The following is a 27,982-nucleotide window of genomic DNA, read 5'->3' on the forward strand; positions in this document are numbered from 1 at the left end:
TCCCCGCCTCCTCTGCCCCTCCTCTGTGCCCACGCAACCCCTTTCCAATGAGAGTTTGACCGTATTCTGTATTTTAGAGAACAGTTCCTTAGCTTCCCCCGCCCCCAACCCCTCTCTAGACGGGTGAACAGAAAGCGAGCTAGCGCTATAAAGGGGGCCGGGAGAGGGGCTGGTCTCCTCTCGCCTCAGGTCAGACGCTGAGTTCTTAGAGAAAAAGGCTGCTTAACTGCTGCTGCTTATCATGTAACCTCAAAAGGAAACTGAACATCTTTCTCATGCTCTCACGTACTTGGGTTATTATCGCTGATTATAGCTGGAAACGATTTGCCTTTACGTATTTGCATGACTTGACTCTTCAAACACAAAGGTATATTTTTATTATTTGATATTTAGTATGAAAAGTATCTTAAATGCTGGGTTTTTTTTTTCCTTTCTTTTCTTTCCCCATATTCAAAGTCTTTCACTTTGGAGTCACTTTCTGATATTTGGGTAATCAAACTTGTTTTGGGGCAAAATATTGGGGGCAGTTTTTTGGGGAAAGAAAATCTGGGAAGTTTTTATAGTTGGGTAATGGCTGCGAATCATTTCTGTTTGCCTTGAAGGCCCAGGAAGGACTAAGATGCTGATGGAGAAGGTGGCTAGGATGAGTGATGAAAGTAAAATAAATTTAATGGAATAATTTATCTTTAGGCAGTGAGAAAGAACAGTGATACCCCAAGGCAGAAATCTCTCAGGAGGTTTGAGTGTGGGTTTAGAGGTATACTTTCTCATCTCACCAAGGTGTGATATGGAAAAATATATCTGAGTAGATGGAAATGTTTTATAACATGCCCTCATTAATTCTTGTATTACCTCTGAAATGTTAAAGACAAATATTACAGGACCATTTTGTGAATAAAGGAAACCTGAAATTTGATGACTTGGTGGGACCCCCAGATTTATAACAATCTTTATAAAGTATTTTAAGAGATTTTGTGCAAATAAAAGCACATTTCTAGGTAGGATAGATTAGGGATTCTCTCTACATGGATTAGTGAACTGGCTGTTGTAGGGTGGGGGTGTCCCAAAGAGGATGACGTCTGAAATGTGAATTTTAAGCTCTTGGTAATATATATTCCCCCACTTTAAAGAAATACATCATCTGGTTAGGTGAAAAAAGTTTGAAGTTTATTCACTGCTCTCAATAATCCCCGACAGAGGAGAGGCTTGGCCATACAGATCATCTAATCATGCCGATAACCCTGACATCTTTTTATTTGGCTTCAGAGGACAGTGTGTGATCTACCAGCCTTCTCCATTATAACATCTTGCTAAGGCTAAAGACACAGTTGGGCAGGATACAGGCAAGGAGCCCTGGGCCACGGGAAAAGTCAGTCTGGGATGAGTTAGCATAAGAAATCAGAGCGCAGCACAAATAATGTTAAACGTTTGGCAGCATCCTTTCCAGCATGGAGATAATGACTGTGGTCAGCATAATTTAATTGCCTGGATAAAGACTTTTCCTCACTGAGGAAATGGAGGCAAATCTTTCTCATTCTACTTTCTCCAGAAAAAAGTCCCTCTCTCAGAAAGCAAAAGAAACTCTCTCAGAAGTTAAGGAACCATGGAGAGCACTGCCAAGGGGAAAACTTTTATAATTGTTCTGAGACCCACAATGAATTGCTCCTGAGAAAAATGTCTCCCTTTCGCTCATAGCTGACAATGGTCTGGCTCTCTCTCGATTTTCTCCCCCAGGTTAACGGGAAGATCAGGAGGCTGAATGTCACCTTTTGGCTTTCCTGGCCTGATGCTGAACTACCAAGGGTGAGCAAGGAAGATTTTTCTAACCAAGTAGGATCCAGATGTTACCTGGGCCTTGGCTGATGTAGTCAAAATGGGTTAAGTGATATTTTTAAAATTTCTAAGGTTCTTGTATCTCTTAAATCAATCAATTTTTGAAGTTGCCTCAAAGTTAACATGAATTTTAATCAAAGACATTTTACTGTGATTTCTTGTGAACTAAGATTTTTTGGGTGGTTTAGCCTCTTTTAACCAATTTGAATCTCCACTGTTTTCCATGAGAGGAGGACACATGAAAGATACATCTACAAGGGGAATTCAGCTATCTGCTGACTGATAGTTTCAGGGTTATGTAATCTTTAACAGACTCAGAGAGCAGCAAACCCCCTACAGTTTTGGTGAAGCCACTCATTAAAGCTGGTCTGTGTGGTTTCTGATTAAAGCACTTCCTGTTCCTTTAATTTGGGACCATCTCTGAGGTAAAACACTTTCCTTCCAAATTTAGCAGAGTAAAATATTTTACTGCTCTTTGGGGAGAGTCAGTGGAGAGGGAATTAACATTTATTAAATACTTATATTGGGAATTGACCAGCAAAATCTCATTTAGCCCTCATAATAGCATTTGAGGCCCATGTAATTAGCCTTATTTTATAGGTAAAGAAATTGGGGCTCAGAGGAATTGAGCAAATGGTTCAAGGTCCCCCAGATAGTAAGCAGCATGGCTTGGATGTGAATCTGATGCGGCTTGTTTCCATAGCCAATGCCCTTGCCACTGGGATATTTGCAGAGCTACCATGGGGAGTGGTCGACCTTTGCCAGGGCTCTGATTTCCCTAGGGTCCCTCCATTTTCCTAGCTCATACCTGGCTACTACCTACTCCCTGTTCAGATCTAACCGATAAACTTTTAGTTGATAACCATGTAACCCTTCACAGTTAAGAAGATGGTAGGAAAAATTTTCACTTCTCAAAGAGTGAAATGGTGGAATTGATGGGAGTGGTCGGACATTAGAGGAGAGGCAGCCTCTTATTAAGCTGTTTTTGGACACAATAGCTAGGATTATAAAGAAAGGGGAATCCTGCTGCTTGTTCACCTTGCTCCTCTCAGGATGTTTCTTTCCCTGCTGGAAAGCTAAGGCTCGAAAGGGCATTCCTAGTCACACCTCTGGTGAAGGGCCCACGGCTGCTGAAAAGAAGAGCCACCTTGCACTTGTCAAACCCATTCACTAGCTCTCTACCATTCCTGCTATTGCAGAGTGAGTTGACTATCTGTATTTAACTTTTCAGAGGTAGCCCCCAGGATAGAAATTTGCATGTTTTGTATCTGGTGATTTTTGTTGTTGTTGTTAATGTCACATGATCCTTTCCTAGTTTGCATTGCCTATAAGCTCTTTAGTATAAGGTGAGTGGAGTAATAAATCAAGTTGGATGGTTAAAAAATAAAATGCTCTGATGAATTAAGGAAGAATTTTGATGTTTGTTTGCCTTTTAAGGCAATGCTTCTCACACTTAAATGTGCCTAAGAACTACCTGCAGATCTTGCTGAACTACAGATTCTGATTCAGTAGGTCTGGTGTGGAGCTTCTAATTCTGCATTTTTAACAAGGTCCCCTGTGATGCTGATGTTGCTGGCCCAAGGTCTCCACTTTGAGTAGCAAAATTATAAGGCTCCTTAAGTTCTAGTTAATAAGAAAAATTATGTTTTTTTTTCTCTATAAAATCTGCATGTCATTTTACCATGTAGAAAAATAAATTCTGTCATGGTTATGTTAAACAACAGTGGTAATGGTACATTTTCTATGCTTGATACCGAATATCTGAATTAAATTTCTCAAAATTCTGTTAATCACCTAGATGCTATATCCATACAATAGCAACTTCCAGATATTTGGAGACATTAAAAATGAATTTCTCACTTTTTGTTTAGATCTTTAGCAGTGTGCAGATACTTTTAATATTGGTGTAAGACTTTGGGACACATTTAAATGTTGGTTAGCATGTATGCATCCCCAGTCCACTGATTGTTTTAGTCAAGTTTTCTAATTGTTTTGGGGCCCCTTTTAAGAGTGGCTAATTCTGTAAATCATGTTTTCTCAAAGAGGGTGATATTGTCAAAAATCAAAATTGGTTCTTTGGGGGAAATTCCTTAGATATTACCACGATTTTTGGCCACCTAAAGGACCATCGTACATGAACAGATATATAATATATCTGTGGTTTTAAACTTTCATCAGGGGACAATTAGGGAAAAAATGTTTAAAAAGGCTCCTTAGGGAGTGTAAAAATGAGAGCAATGTTGAGACACACAACTGTAAGTACTCTACACGTACTTATTCAATTGAAGTCAAAAGGATTTTTCTCTGGCCTGTTGTGTCTTAGTGTCTTGCTTTATGTCTGCATTGTTGTCATGGATTTTTAAAAATATCTGCTTCGAGAAGAGGGATGATTTCTTTTATTATTATTATTTTTTATATTTCTTTACTTCAGGAACATTATCTTCCAGCATATCCTTAATGTGTTTAATATTTGAGAAATCTTGATAAAATATGCATACATAAAATTTATCTTTTTAACCATTTTTAAGTGTATAGTTTGGTGGTATTCAGTATATTCGTGTTGTGCAGCCATCGCTACTTTTCATCTTTTGAGTTATTTTTCATGTTCTTAAATTGAAACTCCATATACATTAAACAATGATTCCCTGTTTCTTCCTCCCCCAGCTCTTGGCAACCACCATTCTGCTTTCTATCTCTGAATTTGATGACTCTAGGTACTTCACATATGTGGAATCATACAATATTTGTCCTTTTGTGACTGGCTTATTTCACTTAGTATAACATCCTCAAGGTTCATCCGTGTAGTAGCATATTTCAGAAATTTCTTCCTTTATAAGGCTGAGTAATATTTCATTGTATGTATATACCACATTTTGTTTATCCAGTCATCTGTTGATGGGACACTTGAGTTCTTCCACCTTTTCGCTATTGTAAATAATGCTGCTATGAACATGGGTGTACAAGTATCTATTTGAGTCCCTGCTTTCAATTTTTTCAATGTATACTTAGAAGTGGAATTGCTAGATCATATAATAATTCTGTGTTTAATATTTTGAGGAACTGTCATGCTTTTTTCTATAGCAGCTGCACCATGATGATTTTTTAAAACTTGTACAGTGTTAGGCAGAGTGCAGTGAAAAAGTGTATATACCATGACTATCTGGCAAAAGTGATCTGAAGTTCAGAGTAAATAATCTGATAAGGGATTTAGCACTATTAAAACAAATCAACCTCCTCTACACACTGATTCCTTGCGTGTCCACACACTGCAGTGTGCATATAAATGAGTGCATGGCTGGGAATAACTCCTCTGAGAACCACTGAGGTAATGCACTTAGAACATATGGGTCAGATCCTTTTAAAAGTGTGGACCACTTGCCATGGAATCTCACATTTAAAAGAACCCGAGAGAGGTTTGTGGAGGTTTCAAAGGGTCAGAACTGCAAGGGTGGTCTCCTTATATGAGTAAAGATGAACTGAACCCAGAACACCTTGAGGACAGGAATTGTGTGTTTGAATTTTCACCCTCCTCTTCATTCTTCCACCTCTTTCTCTTACTTCTGTAATGTAAGCGCATGGTCACTCCCTGAGCCTTGGTTAAACAAATTACCCATAATGGAAAAAAAAAGTGAAAATTATTTATTTTCCAATCTGCGAGAAACTATTTCGAAGACTTTAAGAACTTTCTATTTTATAACTCTGTTACGGGTAAAGTAGGTGGGTTTAATCAGGGATGGAAGACAAGAGTTGGAGGAAACTGAACCCATCACTGGGCAAGGCTGCCGATTTACCCTTGGCATCTCTAGTATCATCATAGATGAAATGGAACTGTCTGAGGGATGGCAGATGCTAATATATCATGGACCTTCCCAGCCCTGCTGTTCTGTGCTGATGTTTCATAGCTTTTAAAAAGCCCATGAAAACAGTTTTGTTTGTTTATCTGTGTTATTGAACAGCATCCAGCATTAAGATAAGAAAAGGGTTCTCAAGCACAATCTTAATGTCAAAATCTAGGGATGGTGCCAGCCCAAGTGTTTATAGCAGACAAGAGGTGGAATGTACAGTGAGAATGTTAAAGGACAGGCTCTCTCTACCCGATACCTCCTGGGGGGAAGGACACAATTCAACCAATAACAGATTTGATGCAGACGGATTTTAGAGGATGTGATAAGCAGGTATAGAATTTAGTTTTGATGTGAGAAGTCACAGGCTCCAGTTGTGATTGAGCAGGGGAAAACATGAATATGATGGCTTTCCCGTACAAACTTCCAGGTGCTTTTAAATGTGATGGTAGTGAGAATGAGAACTATGGGGATAGTGGGAAGCATGTTGGAGAAGGAAGTATTAGGACTTTTCTACAGTGGAATAAAGGAGCAGAAAGGGTCAAATCCTTAAGTCCTCTAGAAATGTCTAGAAAAATGAAGATAGTTTGTTGGTGGGGGTGGAGGAGCAAAGAGGTAATACGGCAAGTTTAGTTTTCAACCTGTCGATTATCTTATTGGCATCGTGGAATTAGAACTCAGAGAAAAGGTCGGAAGTGGATATAAGAATCTGGAGTCTTTATATATAGGTCAAAGTTATACCTGTGGGAGTGGAGAAGCTTGCTCAGATTTCAAAAAAGAGAGGAGACAAGAATTCTCAGGTCTCAAACTACTTTATTGTCACATAGATTTGGAAGATAGTATGGAGGTTTTCCAGGACCTCTCTGGCTAAAATATCACCTCCAGCTCTCTCCCTTTACCTTGCTTTGTTTTTCTTTGTAGTGCTTTATTACTACTTGGTTATTGTCTATCTTTCCCAGTAGAATGTAAGCTCCATGAAGGCACAGACTGTCTTTTTGTTCAGTACTGTATTTCTGGTACCTGGAAGAAGGTCCAGAACATTGTAGCTGCTCAATAAATATCTGCTGAATGAATCTATGAATAGGTTAATTTTTATGATCAATAGAATTTAATTGATGATTGCTAGATATTGCCTTTTCATCTTTTCTTAAAACAAAATTTGATCTTTAACAAATACCGTTAGATAAATGGACACACACATATATTTGAGAATCTTGAAATATACAACCTAAAACTTAGTTTTGTTTCTATTTTTTCCCCTTAAATCGTGCTTTCCTGAGAGCAAGATCACCTAGTCCCTTCTCTGCAACAGCATGTCTTTATGAGAAAGGAGGTGTGACTTTCTTTAAAAATCCAGGCATTTCAACAATCTGGTTACTCATCAAATTATCTGTTTGCACCTACATTTTTTTTTTCTTTGTAATTTTTATAGAAGTTTATTTGTGGAGTCCTTGGTTTCTGTCAGGTTTCTTTTCCTTTTACTCACTATCCCATATCCTATCTCACTGTACCTGTGTGGGTGCCAACAGTTCACACAAATGTAAGTTTGTCACCTTTCTGTATAATTTTCTTCAGGACTGCTAGGTATGGTATGGTGTCTCATAAAATACAACTGTAGGTAGGATAGGCATTTAAACCAAGTTCACTCATCTTCTTTATTTTAAGAAATCATAAACAAAGGTAAATATGAATCTGTATTTCATATAGGTAAAAACTCTTATGAAATCTAGCCTCTCTTTTTTTCAGATAGTCTGAGTGGTACAAATGGTACTAGAATTATTGGGTTAAGTAATTTAAAGCAATAGTTCTCCAACGGATGGGGAATTCCTCCTTAAAAGACTATCGAAATCACTGGGAAAGTATTTTTAAGGGCCACACAACCCCATTTTGGAGGTTGTAGTATCCAGAGAGCACCTTACTGAGGGGAGTCATACCTTTCGGGCATCCTGGGGGAAGAAAAGGGTTGAGAATCACTGGTCACAGATTCTGAGGGTTCAAATGAACAGAGCATATTAAACTATAAGATGACTTGGTTTTATCTATCCTCTAGTCTTTATTGCAGGATTGCCTTTTGGTCCCCCAGAAAGTTCCCTACAATGTTTTGGAACTTTTATTAAACAGTATAGAATGACATAGGCTGATGGGAAGAGGACACTCTGTAGGGCAACAGGAAAAGTCTGTAAAACCCAGAATGAGGTTAAGAGATGAAATTTGAGTGCACTTGTTGGAGATAGAGACAAATGGGAGGGTGTTAACAGGAAAACCTGTTAGCTGAACCTCATGGCCATTTTAGTGCATCTTTAGGAATAGTTCATTATAATAGTTTTCTGACTTACAAATTCTACAACTATGATTTAAAAAAAATACTTTGGGCTCCTTCCTAACCACTTTGATTGAATGAATGATAAACTGCTCTGGGGGAAAAGTGCTATTCAGTCAACGAAGTATGACTAAACAGGTTTTTGTCCAATATGTAATCTATCCCTCCCTGCTCCTCCCAGCCTCATACACACAAAAGGGTGGAGATTTGCTGAATGATCATAATAATTTATGGGAATGGGAAGGGAACTAACATTTATTAAGTATCCAGGATATATCACATTCTTTACATATATTATACATTATCTCATGTGATTTTAGCAACTTATTTAGATACTAGTATCCCAGTTTACATGTGAGGAAACTGAGGCTCAGAGATTAAGGGACTTGTCCAAGGTTACATAGCTGGTAAGTGCTAGAGATGAGTTTGCAAGCTTCAAAGCCATGATACCACAGTGCTTCTAAGCACTTTTGCTTAAAGCAAGAGTTGGAAAACTTTTTCTGTCATGAGCCAAATAGTAGACATTTTAGGTTTTGTGGATTAAGACAAGATGGAAGATACTATATAGGCACTTATATAACTATTTAAAATATAACTGTTTAAAAATATAAAAACTGTTTTTAGGTGACAAGATGTACAACAGGATAGATTTGACCTACAGGCTGTAGTTGTCAACTCCTGGCCTTAAGTATTCAGCAAATGTAAGCAAAAGCAATTTTGGGGAAGGGAAGGTGATGGTTTGAATGAATAATTATCTTTAACGTTGTATGAATTTGCATAGTCTTTTAGTAAATGAGATTCCCTCATTATTTAACTCCAATATTAAATTATCCTTTCAATTACAAAATTTTTATAGCTATACATGTTTATTGAATTTTATCTGCTAATGTGGGTTGTAGTTGGCAAGATTTCATAACTGTATTTCACCTTAGTCTTTGACCATTTTCCCAGGCATTAATTTCATTAGAGATAAAAATATATATATAGTACCCAACATAGTATTCAGTACATTATGGATATATAATGATAGTAATTATTATTAACCTTATTAGTATATCAAAGTATTATATTATGTGTCTATAATATTTTATTTTTTGGAGGGTAATGATGTCTGTTCTGCACATGATCTATACTAATTTCTTCTTCTTGGCTCTTAAACATTTTTATAATTAGTCTTTCTCTCTGGCACTTGCTACTGTCCTTGTTTATAGAAATTCAAAATAAATCCTTGTAGACTATGTGAAGCCTCCTCCCCCCCCAAAAAAACCCCCGATAGTTCCCAAATCCTAAGTTTAAAATTCTGAATTAAAAGTTCTAGAAGCAAAATTTCTCTTGATAAAATGCAGCATATAAGGCATTCATGCCTTTATATAAAGCATGGATTATATTATTGTCCCTAAGCTAATTTGAAAAAATGTATTATCTGTGTTAAAAAGGGAAGGGAAAAGGAGAGTATGAATATGAAAGTTTTGAAAACACAAGTCAACATATAAATCAGTTTAATCGACATGTTTAATAAGCAACTATGTACTGAGCATTTACAAGTATAGTATCCTATTTCTACATTAAAAACGTGTTAAGCTCAAATCAACCCACTTTTCACATATAACCTCTTCTTCTGGGAAAAGAGGCTTAAATCATTACCTAAAAGATAGTACAATGATGCTTGGAAGTCTCTTAGCCTCATGCCTTTGAGATGCATGTAGGCCAATGTCTGATACAAAGGAAGAATGGAGGGTCTTTCTGTCAAAAATCTTAATTACTTCAGATACCCAAATTCAACTATGAAATATTCAATCCTTTGGCAATTAGTTAATTGCCTTCAGATTTTTTTCTCCTTATAATGTAACTATTACCATGAAAAGTAACAAAGTTATTTACATTACAATGTAAATCAGTTTATCAGTGTTTTCCTCCTGAAACCTGAGCTAACTTCCCAGAGGATGGAAGTTTTTTATAGGGGGATATATAAGGAAGAATAATTTTGGACTATGTTTTACTGCCTGGAATTTGCAGAATTGTATGGGAAAGAGTGACAAAAAAGAGAGTGGAGAGGAAAAAAAGGAGGCAAAGAAGAGCTGGGAGAAGATACTTTTCTTTCTTCACCATTCTGCTTAAAGCAGCAGATTTTAGTATCTTTTAAAGGAGGCAAAAGTTGACAATTTCTCACATTCAGTATTTGTGATGGTGGTTTCATTCATATTTATGGAAGTGAAATCTTTGAATTGTCAACAAGGCAGCAAAAGCAGAAGCAACCGCAGAACTCGTAATGCTCTGCCCTTTTGGACAGAGCTCACCTACATCATTATTTTTCTCTGTATGTCTTTTGTGGATAAAGTTCATCATTATATAGAAACAGGAAACACCCTCATGAGCTAAGAACAATTTAAGGGTGAATTTTTAGGGACGTGCACTAGTTTCATGTGGATATTTTGTGTGAGTTTTGATCATTGCTTACTTATTGATCATTATACCAGACAGCCCTTCAGTCTAACACTGAGCATTACTTCATCATATCATTTGATTTTGCATGAATCATATATACATTTTTTGTATGTGAATATTTTCTCAGATCTGATGGAAAAATTTTTCATTTCTTTATAAATGAGCTGTTAAAAGAGAACACAAATTTTGTTTTGTTTTCTAATATACAGACTTGCATTTCAGTCTGCTGCTGGGCTGGAAGGTATATCAGGGTACTGTAGGCTGATGTAATTCAGCCTCTGTTCACAGGACACCTAACTGATTATGATGTTTAACTGTGTGACTTGTCCTTGTACAAGGAGCCTCTTCTGCCCATCCATCAGAGGCCTTCTGAAAAGCAGTGGGGTTACTTTACATAGTGGATAACTCACTTGACACATCACAGGTGCTCAGAAAATATTTGTGGGACAAAGTGGTACATGGCACCTCTTAATGGATACTTTTTGTAAGAGAAGGCACTAGAGAAATATCCCAGGGACACTCCAGCGTTAATTTTGCCTTGACACAATCAGTCCATAACATGCAAGGTTGTACATACTGTACATACCGTACTTAGAAGTGTTTCAAGTTCATTCTGTCAACACTGAGGAAAGTGTTCTGAGATGTGGAAACCTTTTGCTAATTCATCTGTATGATGATTAAGTTACTAGACAGGTATATTTACCTGCTTTGAGAAATTTCCTCAATAGAAACATAAGGGTAGACTGTGCTTTGATATCAGATGTTAATGATTTGCTGCAAACATGACCTAGAAAATTATTTCCAAAGACAACTTTTTGTTTTTTCTAGGCTCAAAATAATGCGTTACACCATTTGTAAGGAAGCAGTTTATAGATCTTACTAACTACAACTGTTTGTGCCATAGCCTGGGAGGGTAGATGTCGTAGGTGATCTTGGGAAGTATGTGAGCCCTGATAGTACTGAGTATGTATATCTCAGTAATAGTAATAATATCCAAGTATATGACCAGAATGTGTACAGCTCTGGATATAAGCTCCACAAAGACAAGGATTTTTGTCTGATGCACTGTGACCCAGTGCCTAGAAAAGTATTGGCCATTTAGAAAATATTGCCATATTGAAGAATAAACAAATTTGAAAATATATGGTCTAATTTGTTCCTTTGCATTTAGAAAAATTCAAACTCTCAGAAATTTAAATGTTTCTGAGAGTTTAAAAAATTTTACAGTGACATCAATATAAAAATCAATATGTTACATAACATGATATCTGTTTTGAAAGCTCCTGAAAACATTTTACATTATTTACAAAGTTAATATGAGCCAAAGAATCCTGGACAAAAGATAGCTGGGTTTTTCTATTTATAAGATATATGAAAATAGTTGTACAGTAATCCAGGTGCTAAGAATGAAGGGATTCTAATTTAGGGGGCCAAAGGGCCTATTTCTAATGTCTGTGTGGTATTGCACATAAAATAATTTTGGAAGCATTTACATTTGTTTCTACCATGCAATTAAATATGTACTAAATAACAAGTAGTTGGCTATTTACAAGGGATACATGTTCTGGGAGATTATAGTGTAGTAGAGACAGGGATCATTTCAACACAACTTAAGAGCAATGATGGAAATCTGTGTGGGGACACAGAAGATGGGCCCTTAAGCCAAACTAGGGGTGAGAATGAGGGTGGGGAGGAAGGAGAGTCAGGAAAGTCTCCAGGGGTGTTGGATGTTAATCTGAGTCATGGGGAAGGTGAGCATGAGTTGGCTAGGTAAGGAATGGGAGAATGTTCTGTGCAGAGGCAGCAGCAGAGATGAAGTTCCAGAGATGTGTGAAACTATATTTTGTTTGATATTACTGTAGGTAATGAGGAAGATGAGACTTGTGAGGAAGGCAGGGCTGGAACACCTGCCATTCTAAGAAGATTGAACTCGAAGCTAAAGAGGATAGGGAGCCATTGAAGGATCCTTCACTAGAGTAGAGGAATTCTTAGACTTGGTTGTGGATATGGCATGTTGATGGCAGTGTAGAGGATAATTTCAGGTGGACGAAGCTGGATGGGCAATCATCTGGCTCATGTGAGAGGTGAAGGCCTGTCTTGGACAGTTTAAATTGAGATGGAGAAGAGAGGAAGGTTTCAGAATCAGATGTTCAACAATTATTAGTCCAATCTGGAACTATAAGTTTGAATGATATGATATTGTGTACATTCTGTCAATAAAAATTTAAAAAATCTTTATTAGTTTAAAAACTTGTTTCCTAAATTAAAAAAAAACTTTTATTGAGAACAGTATTGTTTTACATTTTTGCAAATCTCTTAATTTCTGGCTTAGGAAGACACATACTTACATGTCTTTTAATTTGTTGCAATATGTCGTTTTGATTGAAGCATATGAGGAAAATTTGGCCTTATACAGATATGTAGTTGGAAAAGAAATATTTTAATAGCCTTTTCAGATAATTGTGGATATTCTTATTTAATATTATGCCAAAATAAGTGGTAGTTCCTTATAGGATAAATGGAATGTGGAATCTGAAACCAGAACAATGAACTTTTTGTAGTCTAATACATTAATATCCATTGGTTTCTCTTATACCTTGAATGGAATGTGTGATTTTGTAACATCTTGAATGGTTCATTTGGAAAATATTAGTTAATTGAGTTATGTACATTTTCCAAATGTTGCCACATTTCATTACATAATATAAAAAAAGTCACATTTGTTGATAACACATCATCACTGACTTCATCAAAAATGTCTTAAATAATGGGAAACTATTAAGCTCAGAGTATCAGACAAAAGTTTCCCAAATTCTAATTCTCATTTGAAGGCTTGGCTTTTATCATTAGCAACAATACTGTCGGTTGTTCCTTAATATGACAGGCTTAGTTTGTTCATTTAAAAATATAAAAATATATAACGACATGGACAATAAACTAGTGGTCACCAGAGAGTAGGGGGAGGGGTGAGGAGGGAGGTAGATGGGGTAAAATGGGTCAAATATGTGGTGATAGAAATCTAACTATAGGAGGTGAACACACAATGCAATATATATATATATATATATATATATATATATATATATATATATATATATATGTCTTACTGTTAAATTGTACACCTGAAACTTACTGGATTTCGTTAACCAATGTCATCATAACATAAACAAACAAAATAAAATAAAATGATGTAGGAGCTAAATAATTAATAATAATAATAATAATAATAAAATATATATCTGATGCCTAAGTTTGAAGAACCACATTTTGTCAGACAAGTAAAATTGGTGTTCCATGAAAAATAGTGACTAGTTCAGCTCACAACTCCAACATTATCTGAGTAGAAAAATTGGCAATATCACATCGTTCAACCTAATAAACCAAATGCTTTTCCAGACAGTCATCATAGAATATTAAAAAATATGTATTTTTCAAAGTTCAGGATTTAATAAAATTAATGGTTGTTATGATTTCATCTAGGACTTTCTTAAGTGAAACTGGCTTTTTTCCCTTTTTTCTTTTCCCGCAACTGGGTGATGGTGAAGAATACAATGACTACTAGTTCATTTTGTTGTCACTGCCTCGATTTGTAAGACACCAGAAGTTTTACTCATTGCTTTTGTACCATCAGTACAAATGTCAACACAATTGTTCCAGAATAAATGATTATATTAAAAAATATATACACTTAGAAATTTCCAGCATTTCTTATGTTTGTTGGCAGGCATTCACATAAAAGATCTTCAATTATGAGCTGGGGCTGATATCTGATGAATACAACCCAAATAGCAAGTACAGATAGTCGCAGATCTGTTTATTTCTAAGGCAAAAATGTGGTTCTGTCCACAAGATCAGTTTTCATGTTTGAAATTAAATCTTTAATTCAGTGACTTACTATATCATTGGAAAATGGCAGTGCCATGATTTCTTTTGCTGACTTTTCATCTAGAAGGCATTCAGCAAAATAAAATCTACCAGGCTTTACTGGTTGCTCACTTGTGTTGTTCACTTCTTTAGCTAATAATGCAGTACAGTAATTTGGCCTTCAGGATACTTCGCAGACTTTTTCAAGTTTGAAAAGCTGCACCAAATAATTTTTGGCTTTTCTAAAGTTCATTACACTACATTTAAAAATTCAGTAGCTTTTACTTAACTGGCAACATAGTACAATTAGTTCAGCAATGTTCCATTGTATAAGACACAATAAAGTAAATGATTAACGTCTATAAAGCCAAGGGAAAGATAGCATCGTCATATTTTTATTGCTTATTTACAGTTTCTTCCAGTTCCTTGGAATAGACTTCTCCCTTTCATGAGTCAGGGAACTCTGATAAGTCATTTTCACCCTTTTCTATCACATTAGATGTAGACCGTGCATCTGAGCCTTGAGGAAAATGAGTCCTCTAATCTTTTTTAAAGCAAACGATCAGGGTCCAGAGTCAGACAGATGAGGATTTAAATCACTTCTCCACCTGTAATGAACAATGTGACCTTGGGCGAATACTCAAGGCTTCATTTTTTGAGTATAATTTCTATGGTCAGGAATCTGGGAATGCCTTGGGGTTCTGTTTGGTCAGTGCTGTAGCTATCTGAAGGTCTGACGTGGAGCTGGGGGATCTACTTTCAAAATGGCGCACTCACATGGCTGGCCAGTTGGTGCTGCTTGTTGGCCTCAGTGGACTTGTCCAGTGTCCTCATGACATGGTGGCTATCTCCCACCATGTTTAGAACAATTAAATAGACAAAATTGAGTTTGTATTTCAAAATTTAAATGAAGCAGAGTATTTTAAAATTTTCCCTTTGTAGTGATATTAACAATCATTCTCGACTGTGTCTGTGGGGGTTTGGTCTTCTCAAACAGTACAATTCCTTTAGCATTTCATGGAAAACTGTTTATATTGAGACATTAGTCCTTCATGGACCATATTTATCTATATTAAGTTCTCCAGAGGCCATGATTTTGAAGTTTGAATTTTACATACCAAGCAAAACAGGAAATAATTTTAGGGGGAGAATTAATTTTGTAAAAAAAATTTGCCATGAATTTTGTCCATGAATTTATTTGGCCATTTAAGGCGTTTATTATACATAAAATGTTAGAGAGGAGAAAAAAAATCCAAATAGATTTTATTGAGAGGCTCCTGACGGCCTCTGCGCTCCTCAGTGTCATGCCCAATAAGCTGTTTCCAGATTCATATTGTCTGCCCAAGTCTTTTATGTTCATTATGTATTTCTTAAATAAAGACCCAGGGTCTCAGCCTGCCACTGGAGGTGCTCTGCCCTAGTTATCTTTTATATTTAATGTTATCTTCCCTTTCATTATCCTAAAAGTGGCTGTATGCATTTATCTGACTCTTCTTAGTTCTTTGCTCATGCTGTAAACGCTGTAGGTTGACATCCCACCATCCTGTAGTGCCTCTGCTACTTCCTTTGCAAAGATTTTCCTCATGACCTCTTTTCCTCCACCAGACTTGTTGACTCTCTTTTTAGAACTCACTGAACTTTGTATCCTTCGTGATAATCATAATCAGTTTCTTTTAATTAGCATGAGTGTACTTATCATTCCCATGAGATTATAATGTACTTGAAAGTATAATGTACTCGGACATAATTCTTCATCTTTTTCTCTTGCCAACTCCTAGCCATGGTTTTAGCAAATAGGACTTCAATAAAAAGTTGTGTAAATTCATTTTAGAAAGTATTTAAGATAGGAAAGGGCAAAATTCCTGTTTCTCGGACACAATGTAAATTTATGCAGACGAAGGGAATTACATATATAAATACAGACACATACATATATGTGTGTTTATTATCATTTTGCTGTGTTCCAGTATTAAAGGATACAAAGGTACAGGGCGCTGCTTTTTATTCCTAGGCCCGCCCCAAACAAAACGAAAAGTTAGTTGTTGCCCAGATTGTAATTCAAAGGCAAGAAAATGGCTTCAAATTATTTTCGATTTGCGAGCCGGTCAAAAGGAACGCTGGCAAACATTTACTAAGTTGAGAAGTTGCTCTGAGGCGCTGGAGGAGATGGGCCCTTAAGAACCTCCCAGAGACGCCTTCAATCGTGCTGGCGAGCAGCTCGCCGCGCCAGGGCAGGCGGAGGGGTGCGGGGCGCGCACCGATCCGGACTTCCTTCTCGCCGGAACCAGGCCGGCCGGTTCCAGCTGCCTTCGCGCCTCCCCCGCAGCCCAGGGCCGCAGCCGCGCGCCCTCGCCCTGGGCCCGGCTCGGCTTCTTTCGACGGGCGGCCGGGGCGGCGGTCGGAGTCCCGCTCGCGGGAGGCCGCGCTGGCTCTGGTTTCCAGGTGAAGGTCACGAAAACAAGCCGCGGGGCTCGGCGGGGCCGGGCGGGCGGGGCGAGGGCGGAGGGCACATTGCTTCATCCTGTACATTTTACTGGAAACCGATCGCATCCGGGGGAGGGGCCGGGAGGGGCACGGACGCCGCCAATGGCCCGGCGGGCGCGGGGGAGGCCTGCGAGGCGGCGGCCCCTCCCCCCGGCCGCGGCCCGAAGGCCGGTTAAATAGGCGAGCCGCCCCGGCGCGCCCGTCCCCGCGCGGTCCTCCCAGCGATAGGTCGTCGAGCTTCCCTCAGGCAGAGCCACAGCCGGGAGGCAGCGGCGCGCAGGAAGCCGGCAGCGTGGGTGTGTGGGGTCCCCGAGCGCCGCGCCCGGGAGCATGATCGTGGACAAGCTGCTGGACGACAGCCGCGGCGGAGAGGGGCTGCTGGACGCGGCCGGCGACTGCGGCCTCATGACCAGCCCGCTCAACCTGGCCTACTTCTACGGCGCGTCGCCGCCCGCCGCGGCCCCCGGCGCCGGCGACGCCAGCTGCTCGGCGTCGGGGCCCTCGGCTCCCGGCTCGCCCAGCTCCGACTCCTCCGACTTCTCCTCTGCCTCGTCCGTGTCCTCGTGCGGGGCGGTCGAGTCCCGGCCGAGAGGCGGCTCCAACGCCGAGCGGCTGCCAGGTACCCACTGGCCCGGACAGGGCCGGGCCCAGCACCCAGCCGGGCGGGAGGTACCCCGACCAGGGTTAGGTGGCCTCTGCGCCTTCCTTAGTGGCAGTACACAATAATCACAGTGGCCATCACTTATTAGGCGACTGCTGGATGCCTGCCCGGTGCTGGGCGTTTGATATATATAACTCGATGCTCTTTGACCGTCTGGCCTTGTAGCTTGAAACGCCACTCAAGAGCTGAGTTCTGACTTGGGAGATGGGGGAGAACGAACCACATTATTAGATCTCTCTCTCTCTCTCTCTCTTTTTTTTTTTTTTTAAACCAGCTTTATTAAACTATAATTCATTTACTGTGGAGAGGTTTTGGATCTGTTGTAGGTGAACTTTTTTTCTTGTGGCTTTTTAGTGAAAGGGTATGAATACTGTGTTTGAGGTTTTTTCTTAAGTATTTGTGGAACTTTTAAGTAAAAAGACTTTATTCTAAAGAAAGCCGATATTACCAAGATGTAAGGTGAAGCTAGACTGAAAACCAACTCTATGCCTTTAGTTTGTGCTGTTGGCGACTTTCGGGTCTGCCCAGAATTTATGTTCTCTTATTCTGTGTACTTTAGAATAGTTAAGTGTGTCTGGCAAAAAAAGGCAAGTTTCCTTTCCTCGATTATGAATTGGTTAGTTTCTTAATGAACCGAGTTGCATAATTGGGGGGAAAACAGGATGCCACTGTGGGTGGACTAAAGAATGGCTAGATAATCTCAAATGTTGGAAAATCTAAACAGTATGATTTAAAGAATGTTCCCTTTCAGGTGTTCTCTACCGCTAGCCACTGCTGTTTTGGTTGTCTTTTATTTTAAAAAATGATTTTCTATTTCCATTTAAAAAAGTGATTTATACCACTTGGTTGAATAGGTGTTCCCTGTATGTTAAGTGTGCAGCAAATGCAAAAATGTGTGTGTGTGTGTGTGTGTGTGTGTGTGTGTGTAATTAGAACCTTTTCTCCCACATTTGGCCTTTATCTGGCTGAAACTGTTTTACTTGTTCTTTGGTTTACCACATAGCCATCGGGGATTTCAGAAACTGAATTTTTCTCCCTGTGACGTTTAATTAACTGCAGTCATTCCAGAGAAATATGTTAGATTCTGGCAAGCTATCCCTAAACTTACACATAAAACCAAGTAGTTGTTTAATTTGCCTCACCATTCATTTGTTTCTCTCAGATATTTTTGAGACATATGTTTAGATTATGCATTATTTCTTGTCCCATCTTTTTTCCACTGTCAATGGAGTGGCTGAATTATTCATTTCCTGACTTTCTGCATGTTTACTTTATGTTCAGCTCATCCCAAGAGGCTGTGACATAGTAGTGGTCAGAAGTGGAATGCTGTACTCATAGGCTACATTTTAAAGTATATTTTAAAGTTTAAATATGAAATGAGATTACTATTTCCTTTTTACTTAGAAGGCCTCTGTGAGCAATCCCCAAAACAGTCAGTAAGGGGAAATCCTGTGTGCGTGTGTAGAAATGTATTTAAGCTCAGTGAATTTAGGCAGCTTTCTTGGTGTAACCGATGTGAGCAAAATAAGAAGAAACAAATTTAAGACATTAATTGTTAGGCTTTGGTACATTGAGGTCTTTGGAGGTGGTTTGTTTGGGCTTTCTTAGGTGAGTGGATTGATAGATTTTTAAATTTCTATGTGGACACAAAGCCTTCGGTTTGAAAGCTAAAAATTCATCATTTATTTCTTGCTCTCTCAAGGTTTTTCAAAAGTCAAGAATAGTTATAGATTTATGAGAGTCAGACTGGCAAAATCTGGGATCCTGTCTCATGGACAGATAGAGAGGCTTAATTTTGGTTTATCTGTTGGCTGCGGGGACCCCCGAAACTACATTTTTATGAGCTTTAATTCCTTAGAGTGCTTGATGAGGAGAGGTATCAGGCAACATAGAATCTTAAGAAAGGCTGAGAACTGACATGTAGGCCATTGACCAGAGCGAGTTGGAAAGGCTTTGCAATCTGGTGATTGGGAACTTTGTACCTTAGACTGCTATGCTTTTGAAGTTATTAAGATTTGTGTATGATTTAATTGGGATATGTTTTCTTTTCTTTTGAACAGTTGAGCCCCATATGGGGGTTGGAAGGCAGCAGAGAGGACCCTTTCAAGGTGTTCGTGTAAAGAACTCAGTGAAAGAACTACTGCTGCACATCCGAAGTCATAAACAGAAGGCTTCTGGCCAAGCCGTGGATAATATTAAGGTGGCACCTATTTTTTGGTTTGAGTTGGGTGGCAGGGAGATTAGTCTGTCAGGGTTATTATTCTCTGCTGATCTAGGTCCAGTAAGTCTTTTGTAGACCACAGAGTCCATAGGACAGAGCATATGTCTCTTGCTGTCTGCTGTATTCCTGTCACTTAGTCCAGTGCTAGGCACTTGGTAGGTGCACAAGAGAAATTTAATGAATGAATAAATGAAGGCAAACTAGGGGCGAGGAAATAAATGGTGTTCAATTGAAATGGAACATTTTGACTAGAAAGGGAAAACTCAAATGGCCTTATTCATTTCATCTTGACCTGGGTTGAACTGAAGTGAAAGTGAAAATGGGGGAAGTTGCAAGATAGAATGAAAATTATGATAGAAAATAAATATTGCTATAATAACTATATCAGAAATTTAATGTGAGCTGTAAAGTGAGAGAGATAAGTCTGTTTATTGATGTATATTAAGAAGGAAACCAATTTAATATTACACTAAATTGGAAACTTTTTTCCCTTATAGACACAAGGTGTGAACGGAGAACAATACACAGGTAAGAGTTACTTCTATTCATGATATTATGGGGGCTTTAGAGTAAAATAATGTAGGGTGGTTACGGGTAAAATTTGTAAAATAAAATGATTACAGATTCCACATTTCTTTCTTGGGTATAGAATTGACAAACACAGTTTCATATAGTGGGAAAAGGAAAGGACCTGATTCATTGTCTGATGGACCAGCTTGCAAAAGGCCAACTTTGTTACATAGCCAGTTTTTGGTAAGTATGTCACTATTTTTCTCTGAATACCCTTTGGAAATTATTCCTGGAATAATTTCGGAAGGGAATGTGCAACTTATTTTTTTTCTTTGCAGACACCACCTCAAACACCAACACCCGTGGAGAGCATGGAAGATGTTCATCACAATGAATCCAAACAGGACAGCAGTGCCAGTCTGCTTCAGAACATTATCAACATCAAGAATGAATGTAGCCCGGTTTCCCTGAATACTGTCCAAGTTAGCTGGATGAGCCCTGTGGTGGTACCTCAGAGCTCTCCCCGAGAGCAGTGTCAGGACTTCCATGGAGGGCAGGTCTTCTCTCCGCCTCAGAAATACCAACCGTTCCAAGTTGGTAGCTCCCCACACATGGTGGATCAGGCTCCCATGTACCAGTATTCTCCACAGAACCAGAATGTGCAGCAACTGCCGCAGCACTACACCCACAACTCAAGTCTGGAATACACTTCTTATCCCAGAAATTCCCAGTCTCCCAAATATGAACAGAACCTCTTTGATTGTCAAGGACCACAGTTCTGCCCAAATGAAAATTTTGCATCCCTTCTAAGTAGTCATGGGGAATGTGAGAATGTTGCTGTTCCCATTCAGACTTCCCCCAGTGTTCAGCAACAAAATGATGCCCACCTGCAAAACTTCAGCACCATGCCACACAGTGCATGTGAGGCCTTGGCGGGGCACAATGCAGCCTCTGTCCCTTTAAGTACTTCCTTGCCATTCCAGAACATCATCGGAAATCCAGTGAACACCACACAGTTAGGGAAGTCATTTTTTCAGTGGCAAGTAGAGCAGGAAGAAAATAAATTGGCAAATATCTCCCAAGACCAGTTTCTTTCAAAGGATGCAGATGGTGACACGTGAGTACTCCTTTATCTCACGTACCTAATTTGGTAAACCATACTTGCTGTACGCAGTGGGCACAATATACTCCCAGAGTATACCAGGTTAGAACGTGGTAGTAGTTGGCTAATCAAGATGATTATAGGTAGAAACTGCTGTTCAATGATAGCTAATATTTTAAGAAAGTTTTTTTTTTTCTGGCTGAACAAATGACCTGTTCTAAATTAATAAAATATATATGTTTTCTTTGAATAATTGGTTTTGAAAAACCAGCATAAACTATGTATAGAGAAAAAAACAGATCATGGTTAGTTGGTCATTATCAACTCTGAGCTAGTTGATTTGTAGTTTGAACACTTATCTGTCCTGACATCTTTGTGGCCTTGAGCAAGTTATTTAACTTCTCTGTGCCTCAGTTTCTTGACCTGTAAAATGATAATACTTCCCTCTAGGGTTTTTATGAATATTAAAAATAATAAATTTAAAATGATCAGTATGGTGCTTGGCATTCTTATTTCTGACAGCCTAACTCATCCTGTTGCAACTCAGATGTATTGTTAGCCTAGCAGAATAGACAAATTATGCTCTGTAATGTTTCATTTGAGTGTACTAACATATCAAGAAAGGGGCTAAAAGAGGAATTTTTTTTTTAAAGATGAACTTAGTGAAATCAAAAGTAATTCACCTCTTTTCCTCTCCTTGTTTCCCAGGTTCCTTCATATTGCAGTTGCCCAAGGGAGAAGGGCACTTTCCTATGTCCTTGCAAGAAAGATGAATGCGCTTCATATGCTGGATATTAAAGAGCACAATGGACAGGTGAGGACCTTGACAGAGTGAAAAGGCAAAGATGTGGTCATAGTAAAGAGAATGATAGCCAGTCTCATATTTGTGTATAGGTAATTTCAGAACTCAAGACAGGAGAGTTTAGTTAATATTAACTATGAGATGTTGACTCTTTGCAACTACCAACCTTGAAGGTATTAATGTTAACTTTGTAGTTATGTGACCAAAGACTAACTGGGTGTAATAAAGCCGTACCCTGAGTTTATTTTAGTTTCCTTGTGTTACACTATCTTATTGCTTATTAATAGGATTAACTTTTTTCTATGTGGGTTTTCCCCTCAGTGTTAGTTTAGGTTCATATTCCTTGTTAGGATAGTGTTATATGTTTTTAAAACTTTTTTTTCTTCTGAATGTTCACAGAGTGCCTTTCAGGTGGCAGTGGCTGCCAATCAGCATCTCATTGTGCAGGATCTGGTGAACCTTGGGGCCCAGGTGAACACCACTGACTGCTGGGGAAGAACCCCTCTGCATGTCTGTGCTGAGAAGGGCCACTCCCAGGTGCTTCAGGTAAGAGGCAGCAAGCTAGGCTTCCATTATCATAGGGCCAAAGAGATAGGGCTTGGATGTTAGAAATTGGGGATGTGGGTTGTCTGTTGCAATAACTGATTTGAGTTGACATGTTCAGTTCTTGGAATACTAATAGATAAGTACTTGTGTAGCTTGTCTTTTGCTAACAGATATCTATTTTAAAATTTTGCAGGCAATTCAGAAGGGTGCAGTGATGAGCAATCAGTTTGTGGATCTTGAGGCAACTAACTATGATGGTAATCAACTGAAACTTTATTGAGTGAAAAACCATTTATAGAGAGGGGCCCATTAATAAGTTCTAAAAATTTATAATTAAACCCAAAATATACTATAGATAAAATTATCACTAAGAGCCAATGGAGGGATTATTTAGATTGCCTTACTAGTTCTTGCTGAGCCCATTTGTAGGGCAAGTTAGAGGCCATCCTCAAGGTTTGTAGTTATAGAACAACCGAAAGACTTGATGGGGTGCTTAACTGCTGCTTTTTACACTTTTTTAGGTCTGACTCCTCTACACTGTGCAGTTGTGGCCCATAATGCTGTGGTGCATGAACTCCAGAGAAATCGACAGTCCCATTCACCTGAAGTTCAAGAACTTTTACTGAAGAATAAGAGTCTGGTTGACACCATTAAGTGTCTGATTGGAATGGGAGCAGCAGTGGAAGCTAAGGTAAATTCACAGAAGAGTTTGGAGATGAGATAGGGGAGAAAAGTGGTTACAGCAAAAGTAGAAATTAAAACTTTTTAAATTAATGGAATGAGTAGCAATGTGTGGATAGTTAAGTAGAAATTAAAACTTTTTAAATTAATGGAGTGAGTAGCAATGTGTGGATAGTTAAGAAACTTATATTTTAAACGATCATCTCATCTGCAAGGAAAAAATGCTTGAAATCAATATCGTCATTTTTGCTTCCATTTTCATACACTGACTATCAAGGTAGTGCTTTTTGCTTCGTCGTGGGATCTAGATTTAATCTTTTTTTTTTTTCAAACACCTATAGCACCTGATATTCCTAGGTAGTCTCCCATCCAAGTACTAACCAGGCCTGACCCTGCTTAGCTTCCTAGATCAGACTAGATTGGGCACATTCAGGGTGGCATAGCAGTAGACTAATCTTTTTACTTTTTAACTGAAAAATATTTTATTATCTTCAAATTTGAGGTTTATTTACTGAGTATCTCTTATGTACAAGCAAGCACTGAGTTAGGGCTTCTGGGCGGGGGCGGAGGGGGTAATGCCTAAATCATAAGCTTCTTGGGTCCTTGGAGAGCTTACTGCTTAATAGAAGAGATGAGAACTATACCTAATAATAAGTCTACAGGGTGGTTATTAGTCTGGAAAAATAGGTGAGTACGTTATAAATGGTTTATTGTATTATATTTCAGTACATGATAAAATAATATTGCCTATGTTTCTATATTTTATGGCCACCCTGTATGCAAGGGGTAGACTGTGATAAGAGACGTATAGGCAAGTTAATAGGGAATTCAAGAGGAAGGAGAGATTTCATCTAGTTCGGGGTTGAGGAAGGCTTTGTGGAGAAGGGAGCATTCAAAGTGAGTCTGCATAGGTAAGTCAGACATTTGAGAGACTGGGTGAAAAGCATATCAAGTTATGGTGTTTGGATGTTCATGTTTTTTTCCCCTCTTGCCTTTGACAAGGATCGAAAAAGTGGCCGCACAGCCCTGCATTTGGCAGCTGAGGAAGCAAATCTGGAACTCATTCGCCTCTTTTTGGAGCTGCCCAGTTGCCTATCCTTTGTGAATGCAAAGGTACTTTTAAGAAAGCTTCAGTCACTGCACAAGAGTTAGAATGGCCTTCTTTAAACTTTCGAGCTTTCATGAAAGTTCTCCTTCCTTATGGGTGTCATTTTGTCTCTTGGTTTTCAGGCTTACAATGGGAACACTGCCCTCCATGTTGCTGCCAGCCTGCAGTACCGGGTGACACAGTTGGATGCAGTCCGCCTCTTGATGAGGAAGGGAGCAGACCCAAGTACTCGGAACTTGGAAAATGAACAGCCAGTGCATTTGGTTCCTGATGGCCCTGTGGGAGAGCAGGTGAGGTTTCCAGAAGGGACAAGAAATGCTTTCAGGCACTTGGTCTGAAACATAAAGGGAGGTGAGGTTGTACAGGGCGGAGCCCAGCTGGTGCTCTTCAGACAGGTTCTGTCAGTGTTTGTGTCTGTCAGTATTAAATGAGTTGGTATCTGCAGAGTGTTTAGGATAGTCTCAGGCTAGTGAGTGCTCAGTAAATATCAGCTGTTAAAATTATTCCTGTCTGCTAACTGATACTAAATAAGAAATGAGAAGGTTATTTATGCAATTTAGAACCCAGAACTATTTTATACTTTAAACAAAATTATGCTTTACTCACCATAAGGTTATATGTTATCTTTAGGGATTGAATAGTTTGTTTTACATGACTGTACTTCTCTTGATAACAAGAATTGAATTTTTTAATAACTTAAGATATTTTTGATGGAAATCTTTCCCCGGGGAAAATGCGGGTGATTATGGCTATGGGTAGGTCATTACATACCTTGATAATCACAAAGTAAAATATATGGAATGCAATTTAGTCATTTCTTTGATTCACAGCTCTCATTATGACCATAATGTTAAGGAACACGTATTTGTAGAGCTCTTTATAACTTAAAACGAAGCTTTTGATAATTCGTAAAGTTTTCATGTATATTATACCACTGAATAGTTACGAAGACTTTGCAGTATAACAGTTCAGTTGAGAAAATGGAGACTCACAGAGGTTCCAGGGACAGCAACCACCATTCAGTAGTAAATGGCAGAGTCCTAACTAAGCCTGGTATTTGTTTCTTCAGGTTTGCGATATGCAGTCATATAGTGATGTTCTCAGGGATTATTGAGTGTGGAGAGCCGTTTAACTCTGAATGTTCTCAGATTACTCTGCTTTTGTATTTTTGTGTCTGTTTGTGTGGGTGGCGAGAGGATTTTTTCCTTTGTTTCTTTTGTCAGACTATGGTCATTGTGTCTTCTAGCTGCTATCAGTTGCATCCCCTATTTTCTAATTTGTTGCATTTAACCTGCTCTGGGCTGAGAGACTGATTATAAAATTGTCAGACTGGGGTATAAAATCAATCATTAGGCTCTGAGTGAGCCTAGGGGCTTTGCTGTGATCCATAGTTATCTGCAGATGCGCTAATTCTTGGATATCAAGACATGTTTTGACTCAAAGGGTATTAAGGATTTATTTTTGCGTGTATAGATAGTTTCTGGGTTCTTGTTAGTCAAAGCTGACCTCAAGATAGGTGAGATATTATAATATATTACTGCCTTATATTAAGTATCACAACCAGCAAGAGTAAAGATTAGGAAAGGAATATAGATCTTATTTAAGCTGTTGGAGATTTTCAACTTTAGATAATTTTAATGGAAATGCTCTTGCGCCCAAAGATTATTGTTGGAGATCTGTAATAAGCTTTGAAAGGAGTTAAAATATTTTTTAAAGTCACCGTAAAATCTTGACATGTTGTATATTTCTTCATATATATACTTAGAACTTGACAGGAATGGTGTAGAATATATAAGGGGGAAATGAAACTCTGAAGGAAATGTGGTATTTTGACCATAAAAAAAGAAATCTCACAAATACTGTTCATTTCCATTCCAGATCCGACGTATCCTGAAGGGAAAGTCCATTCCTCAGAGAGCTCCCCCGTATTAGCTCCATCGACGTGGAGCCTGGTCGGCAATACTCACTGTCAGTTAGGCAGTCCTGATGTATCTGTACATAGACCATTTGCCTTGTATTGGCAAATGTAAGTTGTTTCTATGAAACAAACATATTTAGTTCACTATTATATAGTGGGTTATATTAAAAGAAAAGAAGAAAAGTATCTAATTTTTCTTGGCAGATTTTAATATTTCACACCCAGGTATCTGGGATCTAGATGTCTGAATATAATCTAAATGGTAAAATTGACTTTAATTAACAGTAGCTTTTGGGTAGGAAAAGACTTTGATTTGTGGCATAAGGCATTGCTTATGTAGCTGTTGCCATTCTAAAAGCAGGTAAATTGTAAACATTTTGAAAAGAAAAATGAAAGCATTTGGAAGGAAAAAAATAAGTCTGGATGTAGTATTGAGGGTTTGTTTGACCTGATTCAGTACCTGATAGTTGCTGGTGTTGGAAGCCTCTACTCATTAGAGTAGATGGAAGGTGCCATGGTTAAAATTTGATTTTTCAAACTGTATATAATTGTTATTTTTGTCTTTTAAAATATTTGTACGTATTTGGTCATTAACATAGTCACATTTGAAGTGTGTAAATCAATAAAGCAGAAAAGAACAGTCGTCATTATTTTTAAAAACTGTGCACATTCAGAGGAGCAGTGTTATCACTCAACTACAATCTTTGTAGATACAGCAGGTGGAGGGTGGTTCCCCCGGTGGCTGACAGAGCGCTGTTTGAATTGTAAATATGCTTTTCTCATGCTTTGAGATGAGACACATTAATTGTGAGGAATTGCATGTTCTTAAAGAGAACACCTCTTTATGACTTGCCTTCTAAGATTCATCATTTACTTGCTCTGTTAGGAATTTTGTTTTATCTTTATAGGAACACCAAAAAGTCAATATGGAAACACGTCTTACTGATTTTCTTTTGTCAAATAATGATAATGCTCCATGATGTTTTATATTACCATTCAGAAAAAAATCTTTTATTTTTTAGTAATCTTAATTCTATTAGTAAATTTTGCTTACTTCTGGCATACCCCAAGGAATGTATTTGGACCTGATTACATACTAATTCATTGTAATAAATTTGATTCATTAAAAACCGTTTTTTAAAAAAATGAGAAGTCTCACAAGCAACTGACTGACTAATCATCTTTTTTGTAGCTTAAATCCTTTCAAAAAAGATAACCTTTGAATTGATCACACTGTTTGATCCAGTATGTCTTGTGGACAAAAGTTATAGTTATTTGGTATCTGTAAATATGGCTATATTATGAACTAGTCCATTCATACTCATGGAAAAATTTATGTATGGTTTTAAATAAACATTAATTCACTAGTACTATTCATCTTAAGGATGTGTATTTTCTTTTCCTAGTCCCTTGTTTATGTTTCCCTAAGTTGAAAAGCTGCTATTAATTACTAATCTAAATACTTTTAAATTATCTAATATATTTTAATTTAGATTTTTTGGAGATGTTTCCTGAAGGTATATAACATCAAAAAACTCTGCCAAGTTCGTAGAGTTTTATTAGGTTTGAAAATGTGGAAGTTTAATAGGTACTGTTGACCATTTGGAAGTTTATATGCTAAAAAAGCTGTCTTTATGATTTTATT

General features: G+C 38.2%; 1 protein-coding gene and 1 pseudogene across 2 annotated transcripts; one reads left to right on the plus strand and one right to left on the minus strand.

Annotated features, from left to right (window-relative positions):
• The first annotated feature begins 206 nt into the window (after positions 1-206).
• NFKBIZ (NFKB inhibitor zeta) lies at positions 207-27,710 on the plus strand. Of its 2 annotated transcripts, XM_039857053.1 has the most exons (13): positions 207-367; positions 1,735-1,803; positions 19,510-19,649; positions 20,168-20,198; positions 20,320-20,423; positions 20,519-21,297; positions 21,991-22,096; positions 22,484-22,630; positions 22,824-22,887; positions 23,152-23,321; positions 24,314-24,424; positions 24,542-24,709; positions 26,298-27,710. In XM_039857053.1, the coding sequence occupies exons 3-13, from the start codon at positions 19,521-19,523 to the stop codon at positions 26,349-26,351; spliced, it is 1,863 nt and encodes a 620-aa protein (XP_039712987.1). In that variant the 5' UTR covers positions 207-367; positions 1,735-1,803; positions 19,510-19,520; the 3' UTR covers positions 26,352-27,710. The 2 variants fall into 2 exon arrangements, with proteins under 2 accessions (XP_039712987.1, XP_039712986.1); XM_039857052.1 differs by lacking the exons at positions 207-367; positions 1,735-1,803 and adding an exon at positions 16,971-17,407.
• Positions 23,644-23,762, minus strand: LOC120598206 (uncharacterized; annotated as a pseudogene).
• Positions 27,711-27,982: the final 272 nt, after the last annotated feature.

Source organism: Pteropus medius, unplaced genomic scaffold, assembly GCF_902729225.1.
Source record: "Pteropus medius unplaced genomic scaffold, Ma_sr-lr_union100, whole genome shotgun sequence".
In the NCBI taxonomy this organism is placed as follows: domain Eukaryota; kingdom Metazoa; phylum Chordata; class Mammalia; order Chiroptera; family Pteropodidae; genus Pteropus; species Pteropus medius.

Coding starts and splice junctions, on each gene's coding strand:
- NFKBIZ (XM_039857052.1), top strand. CDS start 17,119: ATGATCGTGGACAAGCTGCTGGACGACAGCCGCGGCGGAGAGGGGCTG. Junction 19,650..20,167: donor AAGCCGTGGATAATATTAAG/GTGGCACCTATT, acceptor TTTCCCTTATAG/ACACAAGGTGTGAACGGAGA. Junction 23,322..24,313: donor GAGCAGCAGTGGAAGCTAAG/GTAAATTCACAG, acceptor GCCTTTGACAAG/GATCGAAAAAGTGGCCGCAC.